This window comes from Lathamus discolor, chromosome 16 (assembly GCF_037157495.1).
Source record: "Lathamus discolor isolate bLatDis1 chromosome 16, bLatDis1.hap1, whole genome shotgun sequence".
Classification (NCBI taxonomy): domain Eukaryota; kingdom Metazoa; phylum Chordata; class Aves; order Psittaciformes; family Psittacidae; genus Lathamus; species Lathamus discolor.
In genome coordinates, this window is record NC_088899.1 from 392,128 (window position 1) to 406,609 (window position 14,482).

The window sequence follows — 14,482 nt, forward strand, 5'->3', positions numbered from 1 at the left end:
ACAAAGTGTTTGTGAAAAGGCTTTGCCTGCAGAGTATTTTTATGTGGAGAAATAGGCATGAGTAAGATCATAGAATCATAGAATAGTTAGGGTTGGAAAGGACCTCAGGATAATCTAGTTCCAACCCCACCATGGGCAGGGACACCTCACAGTAAACCATGTCTCCCAGGGCTTCGTCCAACCTGGCCTTGAACACTGCCAAGGATGGAGCACTCACAACCTCCCTGGGCAAAACATTCCAGTGCCTCACCACCCTAACAGGAAAGAACTTCCTCCTTAAGTCCAATCTAAACTTCCCCTGTTTAAGTTTTAACCCATTACCTTTGTCCTGTCACTACAGTCCCTGATGAAGAGTCCCTCCCCAGCATCCCTATAGGTCCCCTTCAGATACTGGGAGGCTGCTATGAGGTCTCCACGCAGCCTTCTCTTCTCCAGGCTGAACAGCCCCAACTTTCTCAGCCTATCTTCATATGGGAGGTGCTCCAGTCCCCTGATCATCCTCGTGGCCCTCCTCTGGACTTGTTCCAACAGTTCCATGTCCTTTTTATGTTGAGGACACCAGAACTGCACACAATACTCCAGGTGAGGTCTCACAAGAGCAGAGTAGAGGGGCATGATCACCTCCTTCGACCTGCTGGTCACGCTCCTTTTGATGCAGCCCAGGATACGGTTGGCTTTCTGGGCTGCGAGTGCACACTGCCGGCTCATGTTTATTTTCTCACCGACCAGCACCCCGAAGTCCTTCTCTGCAGGGCTGCTCTGAATCTCTTCTTTGCCCAGTCTGTAGCTGTGCCTGGGATTGCTCCGACCCAGGTGTAGGACCTTGCCCTTGGCATGGTTGAACTTCATAAGGTTGGTATCTGCCCACCTCACAAGCATGTCGAGGTCCTTCTGGATGGCATTCCTTCCCTCCAGCATATCAACTGAACCACACAGCTTGGTGTCATCAGCAGACTTGCTGAGGGTGCACTCAATCCCACTGTCCGTGTCAGCAATGAAGATGTTAAACAGGACCAGTCCCAACACCAATCCCTGAGGGACGCCACTCGTTACTGGTCTCCAGCTGGACATCGAGCCATTGAACACAACTGTTTGTGTGTGGCCATCCAGCCAGTTCTTTATCCACTGAGTGGTCCATACATCAAATTGATGTCTCTCCAATTTAGAGAGAAGGATGTCGTGTGGGACAGTGTCGAACGCTTTGCACAAGTCCAGGTAGATGACATCAGCCGCTCTACCCTTGTCCATCAATTCTGTAGCCCCATCCCAGAAGGCCACCGAATTGGTCAGGCAGGATTTCTCCTTAGTGAAGCCATGCTGGCTGTCACCAAGCACCTTGTTGTTTTTCATGTGCCTTAGCATGCCTTCCAGGAGAATGTGCTCTAAGATATTGCCAGGCACAGAGGTGAGACTGACTGGTCTGTAATTCCCCGGGTCTTCCATTTTCCCCTTCTTGAAATTAATTATTAAGGGTTATATTTCCCTTTTTCCAGTTGTCGGGAACTTCACCTGACTGCCATAATTTTCAAATATGATGGCCAGTGGCTTAGCAACTTCATTCGCCAGCTCCTTCAGGACCCGCGGATGGATTCCATCAGGTCCCATAGACTTGTGCATGTTCAGATTTTTAAGATGGTCTTGAACCAGATCCTCTGTTAACAGTGGGCCCAAGGTCTTCATTCTCACAGTCCCTGTGTCTGCCTTCTAAGACTTGGGTGGTGCAGTCAGAGCCTTTGCCAGTGAAGACCGAGGCAAAGAAGTCACTCAGAACGTCAGCCATCTCCAAATCCTGTGTAGCCAGTTCTCCCGAGAGCTTCCTCAGGGGGCCTGTGTTGTCCCTAGTCTGTTTTTTGTTTGTTACGTACCCTGTAGAATCCTTTCCTGTTATCCTTAACATCCCTGGCCAAGTTTAATTCTAACTGGGCCTTAGCCTTCCTAACCTGTTCCCTAGCTTCCCGGACAGCATCCCTGTACTCTACCCAGGCTGCCTGTCCCTGCTTTCACTTTTTATAAGCCTCTTTTTTCATTTGAATTTTACCTCAGCAGCTCCTTATCCATCCAAGGAGGTCTCCTGGCCCTTCTGCCACACTTCCTTCTAGTTGGGATGTAGCACTCCTGAGCTTGTAGCAGGTGATCCTTGAATATCAGCCAAGAGTCTTGGGCCCCCCTGCCCACCAAGGCTATATCCCATGGAACCTTACTAAGCAGGTTCCTGAAGAGGCCAAAGTCTGCTCTTTTGAAGTCCAAGGCAGTGAGCTTGCTGCATGCTCTTCTCACTGTCCTGGGGATCTCAAATTCGACCATCTCATGATTGCTGCATCCAAGGCTGCCCTGGAGCACCACATTCTCAACAAGCCCTTCCCTGTTGGTGAGCACGAGGTCAAGCATGGCACCTCTCCTTGTTGGCTCCTCTGTTACTTGCAGAAGGAAGTTGTCTTCCACACAATCAAGGAACCTCCTGGATTGCTTATCAAATGATCAAATGAACAGTGATGAGTTCTGTGGGAAGAACTCTTTTGATCTGGACTTGATGTCTTAAATGTGCCCATTTGGGATCAAACTGACACACTGGTGGTGGCTTTGAAGGAGTCTTTTCCAGGAGAAATTACTCAGTCAACAGTGAGGATCCTGCAGTAGTGCAACAACCACAAACAGCGAGATGCTTGTCTGTGTACAGAAAACTGCAAGTGACAGGACAAGAAGGAGGTTAGAAGCTTTAAGTTCTACACATGCTTTATTTTGAAGGGTTTTGCCACCTGATCTTGCAAAATGGAATAGAATGTTTCTGCTTTGCTGACTCATTGGGGAATTAAGTGAAAAAAGGAGAATTTAAAATGTGGTATGCAAAATGTTGCCAAATTATAAACTGTGAAATTAGAAAAGACATTTATCATGGAGATGAAATGAAATTTGATCTTAATCTACAGTTTTGGAATGGTGAGCATGTCATGAAAAAGGCATTTACATCCTATGTATCACCATTAGCATCTGAAGGGGAAAAATGGGGTGTGGATTTGAAATGAATGACTTCAGTCTTGACAAAAGGCTAATTACACCTCCCTGCTGTATAGATAAAGTTACATAGAATATATTAAATAGTGCAGATTTAAACTTGAAATTGCTTGGCTGTTTGTCCCTGGGGAAGGAAAACAGTATTTTTATATCCACGGGAGATGCCCAAGTTACCTTCTGAAGCTGTAACAGTAGATGACTGACAGATCCAAACACATCACCCCTCAGAGCTGTTCACTATTTACACTGCACATGGGATGGCAGGGTGGGTTATCAGGTTTGCATTTACTTTTGTTTGGAAATCTAGTGGAATGCAGGAAACAGGGGAGGTTTAATGGGAGGGTCTTTGAGACCCCAAGCATAGTCACAGGGGAACATGGCAGAAAAGTGGCTGGAAGGAGACTAGCCACTGGGGTTTACTGCGGGTGCCAATGCCTCATGAGGATAAAGATCAGCAGAGTTGGTAAAGATGATGTTAAAACCCAACCCTGCTATGCTAAGTATGTTGTTGTTAGGTGTTAACTCTGGGAACTGAACTAAATCCCTCCAAGCTTTTTCCTGGGTTTTCAGTGTACAGAAGGGCTTTTAAGGAGGGGGTTGGAGAAGGGCAAACAATTCCATTCCCCCAAAATAAACAGGAAGACCTTAAAGCTCTGTAAGAGTTAAATCTGGGGGGAGGGGAGTTATCTGTTAAGAGTATTAGTTGTTTAATAAAGCACAATTGTCCTCCAGATGAACCCGCCAGTGACTCTGCAACTGGGGTCATTCCAAGTTCACACTGTGGACTTTTGCTGCCTTCTGTGTCTGTGAGAGCAGCCGGGGTTCCCGCAGGGATCACTCGCTCAGCCCTGTAACACGAGCCCATGGCCAGAGGCACCTGCTGGTGCAGCTCTGGGGGGGGCCCAGGGAACCTGCCAGTCTCCAGTATGGAGAGAACCACAGGATTTGGGACCCTGGCCCATCCCACATCCACACAGCAGTGTGCTGGGGGCTTCAGAGATCACCCAGCCAACATGCTGCTGTCAGGCTGCATTAGGAAGATTAGTTAACGATGGGATGTGAGATGATTAAAGCTTAACTTGGGTTATATGACATAAATAGTGGGGGAGGATGCGGCACAGAATCTCAAGGAGCATATATTTGTTCAGTGGGAAAAACTGTTGCCTCCTCTTGGTTGTCAGTAATTTAGAGAGGGTCAAAGTTTATGTCTCCCTTAAAATGAGAAGCTTATGATAGCATTTTGTATGTTCTAAATTAATAGTGTGTCAGTCCTAGACCCAGCTCCACTATACGTTTCTCTCTGCACAATTTGACTTGATTAAAAATGCATTTTGGGCTCAGTGTGAGCTGTCTTTTCTGTTCAGGACTGGGTTTAAGAGTTGACCTAGGTATGTGTGCAAGTGTAAAGGAAAGTGTAAAAGTCTATAGCATCCGAATTCAGCTGAATTCACAAACTCTCCTGCTTAAACATCTGAGTAACTCTTAAGAGACTGACTGGAGGGATGGTTAAATTAGTTTGTGGTACAACAGTTAGGCCCTGCAGATCTGACAAACACCTGCTGTTGTTTCACATACTTAAAGCATTTCATTTTTCACTCCCGGTGTAATGCAGAAATGGCCACTGTGATGTGAGGGAGGAAGCTGTTGCCTGCTTACTGACATCCAGTTTGTAAAATTAAGCATGTAAGTGCTTCCGTTCCATCTGAGGATGGCTGACTGCTCTAAAGCCCTTTTCTAGGTGCAAACCCTGACAGCATGGATGGATGTCACATGTACACTGTGATGACTTTTTCTTCTATATAGTGAAATAAATGCTCAATTTTGAATTTTATTTTACTGTTGGAAGTCAGCATAAAAACTGTCTTCCTCTAAAATAACTGGAGCAGGTTGGAGAGATGTATGAAATTAAGGTGATTTTTAATGATACTGCTACAAGGCAAGTAGCCACAAGGGATTAAACTTACATTTAGATTTTGAACATTCAGACATAGTCCATTGTATTTAATCATTTGGCTGAACAGAAACTGGCACAACTTCTGTTCAGCAGGGAAGGGAGTGGGATACTCAAAGTAGCCTCTAGTTTCTAATATCATCAATCTACTTGAGTTCATTATATAATTTATAGCTATGCTTTATGTTAACTGTTTTAAATACATCTAAAAGAAATGTTGACATTTTATTTTAAATGTATTTAGAAGCTATACCTAAAGCAACAGATCATTGTTGCATGGTAGAAAGGCAGCTTATTAGTCTTTGGTTTAAAACTTTAAAAAATAATGATCTGTAAAACATTTTGTAAAATATAAGAATATATGATTTGGGGCAAAAGGTGACAGTATTTTCCAGCTAATATTTACCGTGTGTATATATGTATTTATTTGGAGTTTAATGTTAGGTTCACAGTATGCACTGATTCGAGATGTTATTTCCTTTCAAGTCATCTGAGATTCTTGTTGCTTCTGTTTGTAATACATCAGAAGGAAGGTAAATGTCAAGGTAGCAGAGGGGAGGAAGATGATGTTCCAAAACCAGTGTTCCTGCTTAAGGCTGCAAGGTAGAATGTTTTTAACAGAACTCACATTCAGATATCTGATAATCACTATTGTTTCTTTACCTATCCAGCCTTTCTTTCCTGCTATGAGCAGCTCTTCTCTTTCATGTGGACAGTTAGTTATATTTACAGGAGTTAGTGTTGAAACTGGAATGATTTTTAGTCATTGTGACTAGGGATTTTCATGTTTTGGAAAATGTATGAGTGTGTGTGAGAACCCAAGATGACATAATTCAAGTTTACATTAGACTTCCTAACTTAAATAAATTTTAAGTACTCTTATCTTACCTTGCTGAAATAACTGTGCTTTAGTCTCTGAGAGTCAGCTTTCATTATTGAAGATAACTGTGAAACATCATCAATATGTGGTGGTCAAGGTCTCTTTGCAAGGTGCTTGGTTTGAGTGACAGTTGAATGCAGTTCAACAAAGAATGAGTTCTGCAAAGCCAAGGTGAGAACTGAGTAAACCCTGTGATTTCTACTTTAAATGCAACTCCTTGTGAGCTTTACACAGAAGTTATAACTGACCTGTTTCATCACTTTGTCCCTTAAGAGTCCATCATGGAATGTTCTGATTTGCTCAGTCAATAATATTTGTACCATTCTCTGATATTAGAATTACAATGGAATGTTTGGACTAAAGTCACAATTGTGTATTTGTCTGTTTAGGATGTCCTTAGAGGCCCTGGCAGTGCCAAGAGCTTAACAAGACTTTAGAAGATGACTTAAACCTTATTTCCATGCTGTGTGCTTCACACATCTGGCATAGAGGGGACATACAGTACAAAGTCTAGAATTAGTTTTCATTTGCTTTGAATTCTTCCTGTGCCCAAAGAACCTTATTGTTTGGCACCAGCTTTGATTCACAATCACTGCATTTGGCTTTTTTTGTTTTTCTTCTATTGCTTGAAACAGTGGTACCAAGTCATTGTGGCAAAACTTCCTTATTATTGGGCCTTTAAAAATAAACACAAAAAAAACCAAAACAAAACATGAGATTAGTTTCTTGTACAGATACTATTTGAACTGCTTTTGCAGATCATGGTGGGTGGGTCATATTCATTGGTGACACTCTGTAAATGTAAAACAAGGGATGATGATTCTCCTGCTTACTGGAGTCTGCAGAGGCGGTGGCTCAGGCCAGCCTGCCCGAGGCTTAGAGTAGTGCGATAGCATTCCCAATAATCATGAAATGCTGAGTGTGGTTTATATGTTGTTCCAAAGATAGTGCTCACAGTAGTATAACATCCTGGAATTTGGAGGGAAATGCTTCACCTGCCTCAAGAGGATCAGTTTATGTTAGACCCCATGGGCTTAAGTTAATGAAGTGCAGTGGGGTGTATTTTCTGCTTGCAGTACATTACGAGTTGGTAGTGTCACATCATAAGTGAACCCGTGTGAAATGAAAACCGGTGATCAAGTGTCTTTAGAATGTAGACCTGGAGGAAAAGATCAGTGTCTCTCTGCAGAGGGGAAATGCAGGAGACACCTTCTGCTCTGGGGACAAAAAAGGTCAGAGGAGAATGAGGATATCTGTGGAGGAAGGTCCAAATGCTCAGAGGACTGAAGCTTTTTGGAGAGCTTTTTCTGTCCAGGTAGAATGGATGAGGCAAAGCATTCAGCAGTGCGTCTTCATAAGGTGAAATATTTTTAGTACTTGAAATGACAGAACTTTCAGTGAGTAGACCTACACTTTGCTTTGTTTGGAGATGCCAGGTTGACAAGTAAAATACCTACCTTCATGTACCTGATGTGTGGGCTGGCTGCATCAGTAATGCTGTCATGTGCATTTTGGTTCAGAAGTAGGTAACTTAGCTGGTACTGAGGTATCCTGATGGAATTCCATTTCAAGGGAAAGGATATCTGAAACAGGGAAAAACGCAGAGGTAAAAGACCAAGTTGCTAATTTCTTTTTTTTCACTGGCACCTAGACAAAGAACTCATTCTGAAAATTAGGATAGAGGAGGGAGATTGGTTTTTAGAAGTCACTTGATTAGTTTCATGTTTGTTTGGCAGACTCTTGTATTTAGCTATGTTGGCATTTAAGTAGTCTTAAGTAAGCTTTGAAGTTATCAGGTCACACCTTATTAACACAAGCTAAAGAAGACAAGGGTGGATCGCACTTTTGGTGTCACCTTTGTTTATCTGGAGACTGTTTTCTGCATGCCTGGGTTAACAGCTCAATAAGCCACAATCACTGCTCTTCCACAAGGCCTAGTATCTCAGTATTTAATATTGCACTTCTCAAAGGAGGCACCTAAAAGCCAGACACATCTAAGTGGGGGGAAAGGGAAGTCTGCCTTTGTGCTTTAACATGTTCAAATCTCTCTTCAAAGTTTAAGTTGGACTTTAAGCAGTTGGACTACTTAAATTTACAATGGTTGGTTGGGTTTCTAATCATAGAAATCTTTATTTTTCTTTTTATGTATTTCCTTTTTTGTCGTAGTTTAAACCAATCCACACAGGTTGTCCACTCACCCCCCCGACCCTCCCCACTCCCGGAGGGATGGGGAGGAAAATCAGGAGAATGTAACTCCCACGGGTTGAGATAAGAACAGCCCAGTAACTAAGGTATAACACAAACCACTACTGCTACCACCAATGATAATATTGATAAGAGAAAATAACAAGAGAATACGATACCACCGCCAAACGAGTTCGACCCCCCCGAAGAGCGAGACTTCTCGCTTGGAGAACTTCCAGTTCCCCCTCCGGGCATGACGTGCTATGGTATGGAATACCTCCTTGGCTAGTTTGGGTCAGGTGTCCTGTCCCCGCTTCCTCCCGGCCTCCCTCATCCCCAGCAGAGCATGAGACTCACAGAGTCCTTGGCCAGAATAAACATTACTTAGCAACAACCAAAACCAATCGGTATTATCAGCTCTCTGCCCAGGCTGGAAGTCAAAACACAGAGCTTGCACCAGTTACTATGAAGGAGCAAAACGGCTCCTGGTAAACCCAGGACATTTTTATATAGAGATACAGTCCCATTGGCTGAAATAGGCTTCAGAAGCCATTTCAGGGACAGTATTTCTGAGGTGCACTGAAAAGGATGCTTAGAAATTTCTGGTACCTCCATCAGTTATTTCACTCACATGGTATTATCTCTGTTGGACAGTACAAGAGATGGTGTAAATCTTGCTACTATCACAAGTGAGGGTAATACTGACACTACAGTCTGAACCTGTGTTGTTCAGGAGGGACCATTCCTGGGTGCTCACTGAGGGAACCCACGGGGTTTTGTACAAATGGAGCAGATGGCTGGGAAAGTTTGTTAAATGAGGCCAGAAAACAAACAGTATCTGAGGAGGAGGGGTGTCAAAAAGTGATTCAACATGAAGTTCGTGTTTCGTAATTAATGTGTGTTGAGTTTAGATTTTTTCACCTATATCAGGGAAAAATGGAAACATTTTGTGGTACATTAGAATCGTTAAATTGTTCTATTTACAGCTACAATTCAGTGTTACTTCTAAATAACAGAAACAGAAATGTCCTCATTTAACTTTGGTTTTGCAGTTAAAGGAGACAAGGACTTTAAACCATATGCATGTAATTATTTTTCTTCCTCCTTACTAAGAGAATAATTTACTATTATATTAAAGTTCTCGCTATACACTAAACCAGACTGTTATTGACTATTAGGTGTCAGATTCTTCTTTACAGAGGAAGGAAGGTCTGAGGAAAGACTGGACTATATTAATTGGAAAAGCTGGTGTGGTGGATCTGGTGAATTTAGGCAGGGGAGGAACAAAAAGAAGCAGCCAGAGCTGTAAGGAGAGCTCACTGATTTTGACCACTGTTAGTAAGTTGGTTTATTCTTGCTGGCTGGCTCATCATGCACTGGTGTAACTTTTAAAATGTGTCCTTGAGAAATCTTTTTCGGGCCTTGGCACATTGCTTAATGCAGTTTGAATTTTGAACGCTTATTGAGCCTTTTAATTTTTATAGCGACTACTCTAATCCTCTTAAAGCATTTGCCCAGAAACCCACCCACCTTAAACATGGTTAAAAGGTAGCTTCAGGTTGATTTGTATTTCCAGGCTAATGGTAAAAAAACTAACATCTACATGAGGTTCACAAAGAGGTCAGAAGTAGTTCAGTCCCTGATCACTATGTTCTGGTTAGTGTCTGTGTGATCAAGTCACAAGAAGGGTCATGGGATTTCATTTTCATTCCTGTTGTCTACTTGTTTAGATAATTGGAGCCACTGGACTAGTTTGAGCTGCAAAGAAAGATCTAAACCCAGGACGTGGTGTCATCAGTGAAAAAGAAACGCAGCCTTGGAAAAAAATGGCAGAAAAAGGAAGGGAGCCGTGTTGCGTGATGCACATTAATTAACTGTTTGTTTCTTGTTTCATCTTTAGATCTATTAGAATCAGCATTTCACAGCAGGTTTTAGTTGTCTCCTAAGGTGGCATGCACCTTAATCACAGAGGGTTTTTTAATACTACTAATAGGGATGCTAAGAAGATAGTACCTGCAACAGAGCAGAGCTGAGCAACGGATAGGGAAGAGTCCGTACACAGCCTTTATGGCACGGGAGCTCTGATCACACAGGACAGTGATGATTTCACCATTGCTGCAGCCATCGAGTACCTTGGACATTCCTGTGGCACCTGGAACATTCCCCAGCCCTAGTCTAAGGCATAGCAAAGCATTATATTATCATTGTGGTGGAAGTCCATTTGTTGATAGAAGCTTGGAAGAAGGATGCTGGTTGAGGGAGGTACAAAAGATGACCACCTACATAGAACCAAAAATAGCTGGGGTTTGGAGGTTATTTCAGGAAAATGACTGCTAGGAGTCCTTTTCTGTAATAATATCCTGAATATGAGGTAAGGTTTCAGGTTTTCTGTCTCCTTTTCTTGCCTCCCTCCCTCCCTCCACCAGGCTTCTGGTTTATATCTGATTACATCAAACCAAAGGTCAACACATCACAATAGATCATTTTTATTTGGTGCTTTTTCATTGTCTCATATTCAGTAATGGTCAGAATTCTCAGAACAAATTCTGTTTAAACTTACATGTTCTCTTTCATCTCTAAGTATATCTCAAGTCTTCCCCCACATTGTTTGACGTGTGAGGAGTAAAAATGCTTCCCACACATACGTATTCAGGATTCCCCTTAGACTTCTGTTTTACAGTGTGTAATACCCATGGACACTTACAATGGAGCTCTCTTTCACTGATACACACCATGTGCTGTAGTGGGCATCACTGTGCTCTTCCAACAGCTCCTCTCACAACGGAGCTACTTCTATGTTGTGTTACTAAAACCAATTTCATTAACTCTTGCAAATGTTTTAGTTTCATGACAGGTATATTTGCCTTGAAGCTTTTGACATCTTTGAGGATAAAAGCTTTGTCTCTAAATAACATACTCGTGACATTTTGGAAGGTTACAGTTGGGTCACTGGCATTTGTTTTGGTGCAAGATGCATTTATTTTGGCTTGACCACTGCAGTGGGCACCTACTCAGTTTTCCCTGTCACCTCAGGATTTGAGTCGCAGCAGCTTAATGTACTTCAGAGCTTTTTTCGTGGCATGACTGAGCACATGTAACAACAGGAATTGTATAAATCTGTGTTTCACATCTAGAATCTGGGTGTTTTCTTCAGTAAGTGTGCGTAAGAGAAACGATTTCTATTCTTTTAATAACAGAAAAGGTTCCTCTCTTTCAGTTTGCTGGGACCTTGTCAGATGGTTTGGGAAAGACAATGGATAGCAGACATCAGACCGAACGAGAATACATCCGATATCATGCTGCAACTAGTGGAGAACATCTTGTGGCTGGAATCCATGGACTTGCACATGGTAAACCTTAGCTGCAGTTTTAATCCATTTCCCTTTTAAAAGCAATGATGAGACAGAAAAGTTTGCATTACCCTTGGGTGATTATTTGAAGCCAGGGACGTGGAATTGTTGCAGGCTTTATGTTTGAATTGGTATGCTTGCAGAGTGGGGTGGGGGGATTCTTTGGTTCTTATGTTGACAGAAACTACATTTAAGAGAGAAGTCTTTTCACATGTGAGTAAGAGCTTTTCAGCAAATTAAAATGAAGTTTCAATGAAAGTTCATCCAAAACTTCAGTTTTTTTGTGGAGGCATAAAATACCCATGCAAACAGGTTTCTTGAGGGCCAGACATTAAAATACAAATGAGTACAGCTGGATTGTAGCTGTCTTTTGTTTGCTGTCAGTTCCAGAAACCTGAGGTTCCTCAGAACCAGTAAATCAGTTTAAAGTAGCATTTCACCAATTGGGTTGTATTGTTGTTTTGTTTGGGGGGGTTTAAGTCTACCAAGAACAAAAGAGATGAATTTGTGTAAAAGGCAGTGGACTAGTCTTAATTTGGCCAGCATCTCAACATCGATTTAGCTCATGATTTAACTGTTGAAGAAAGTTAAATCAATACAAGCAAGTTTAAATCAAATATTTATATTTTGCAGCATCTTGACTCAGTTTGTTTAAATATTCTTTTAGTGCAACTGTTGCAGGCTGTGTGAAGCTAATCTGGCTTTAACTAAAGCAGCAATCTTATCTCTGCTGAGCAAAAGTCTTTGTGCTGGGCTTTTGTCATAAGGAGACACTGTAGGTATTTAACTGGATCATGAGAGGTTTCTCTCATAGCAATGGGCTATAAAGGCTGTTATCAGTTATACTGGAACAATGCTGAAATTGTGTTGTATTACCCATTAACTAACAGGACTGTTTTAGTCTTAATTCTGTTGAGTTTTTAAATGCTCCTTATTCAGTTTTGTTCACTGTTTGTTTTTCAAAAGAGCAAATATCTGCTAAGTCTTATCTGTTGAAATGTAGGAATTAGCCATAAACTGTAGTTACTCAAGAGAAGTGACTTAAATACTTTGTGCTCCTCAAGTTTGGGAGTAAAGGTGCTGTCTGGTCTGTCTTTCAGTTACAGACCATAGGAGAATGCCTGGCTGCTGGAAGCTCAAGAGCCAAGTGGTGGGAAGTGTTTTTACATGGGGGCTTAAGCTAGTTCACTAAAAACAATGCAATCACATCATCCCAAGATTGGAAATCTGTAAATCTTAGATCAAGTGAACTGTTCCAGATTGTTTGAAGCCTCAGTAGGCTCTTGATTTCTTCAGAGCATTCAGGTTCCCTGCAACGGAGATATGCACAGAAATGTGTCTGCAACATCACAGCTAAAATCACGTGGGGCCACTTTAATTCACTTTTTCCAGTGGAGACATGCACTTTTCTATTTTCTGTCTCAAACTGTATAAGCTTTTGTGGTAACAGGATGTTGTCACATTGTAAGTAACTGCTTCACCTCAGAAATAGGTGAGGACTGTTTGTGTAAGTACAGCTGGGAAGTAAAACAACATAGAAATATTTCAAAAAACACATATTTAATGATTAATAAGATCTTTTTCTGTGGGTTATTATTGTCTGTGCCTGCATGTGTACGTATACAGAATATAAAGTCATGAGCTCATGTAAACCATTTTGACACAGTTTTTACGTTACATTAAATGCCCAGTGTGTTTCCATCAGGGTGCACAATAGATGGTTGAGGCAGACAGCACCAGCTGTGCAAGGCTCTCTGATGCTTTGAGGCAATGCTTGTGGCCTACTGTGCTGTTCCTGTCTTTACTAGGAATCATTGGAGGACTGACAAGTGTAATAACTTCAACTGTGGAAGGTGTGAAGACCGAAGGAGGTGTCAGTGGCTTCATATCAGGCCTTGGCAAAGGGCTGGTGGGCACAGTAACCAAACCTGTAGCTGGGGCTCTGGACTTTGCATCGGAAACTGCACAGGCAGTGAGGGACACGGCAACTCTGAGTGGCCCCAGGTCAGTGATTAGTTTATATTTTTGGTCAGCAATATTGTGAAAATGTGTATGAATACCTGCTGCAACTTCTGATCTGGTTATCTTTCTTTACCCAAAAAAAAAATAGCTTAAGCAAATTTGCTGTGAGCCATTATTAGAGATGTAGCCCATTTCATTCAGTTTGCTTTTTTTTTGTAGTAGATGGCATTACTATAGCAAGCGTGAGATTTGAACAGAAAAGCTACAACATAAAATAGGAATTATTCAGCTACAGCATTCGATGAAAGCAAAATTTTCAAAAGGCTATAGGGAATGACATTAAACTTGACCACAGAATCCTTACGCAGAGTTGAAGAGTTCTTCTCCCTCCTCTACCTCCAGCTTCCACTTAGCTGTGTAGAAAAACAGTTTGAAGAGTTCTGGTATTAATACAGCGTTACCTTCCAATTTTCATTTTGTACAGTGGTTCTCACTTAAAGGAAGTGTGGCTAATGCCCTTATGTCCACAATAATGTCCTGTTTACCTCTGTGTGTGGGTGTTGTGTCAGCACATCAGGACAGAGGCTTTGTCTTACTTCCTGGTTTTGGTTACAAGCTTCATGTGCTCTCTACAAAATACAATGATTATGTTTAAAATAAATGGATGTTCATTAGCACTGACTGTGAATGTGGAAGAGGGAAAGGGACAAGTTCCAGAAGGGCTTCTCTGAGAGGAGATTCTTCTTACTGTTTGTTGCCAGGAGTTTACTTTGTATGACACTACTATGCCAGGAAGTCCTGACGCACGTGAGATCTTGTGTGCTGAGGAAGTGAAAGACAATCCCAAGTACATTTTATTGTCAGAAAGTTAGAGATGAATGTTTGCAAAATGTTGGGGTTTCTTGTCTTCCCATTTGGCTTTTCCATTTCCTGTGTTTTATTATGCCTCACTTGGAGTCCTGGCATGCCCATTGTCAACGTTTCAGTAAAGAACAATGAGGTTGATGAAGTGTGAGTGAGGTGCAGGAAGCTTTGAAGAATGAACCTAAGTGTACTTTGCTGTGAAAATGGATGCGTTCACATGTGTACGTGTTCTGTATTTGGTACTTAGCTTGATTTATAAAACCAGGAGGTCAAGGATAC

At 42.0% G+C, this 14,482-nt stretch overlaps 1 protein-coding gene across 1 annotated transcript in view; it reads left to right on the forward strand.

Annotated features, from left to right (window-relative positions):
- The window catches only part of VPS13D (vacuolar protein sorting 13 homolog D), a 109,454-nt gene that overhangs the window by 73,823 nt on the left and 21,149 nt on the right, over window positions 1-14,482 (forward strand). The window contains exons 66-67 of the mRNA XM_065696176.1: window positions 11,245-11,377; window positions 13,186-13,381. Coding sequence (XP_065552248.1) covers window positions 11,245-11,377; window positions 13,186-13,381 — 329 coding nt within the window. The remainder of the gene's footprint in view (window positions 1-11,244; window positions 11,378-13,185; window positions 13,382-14,482) is intronic.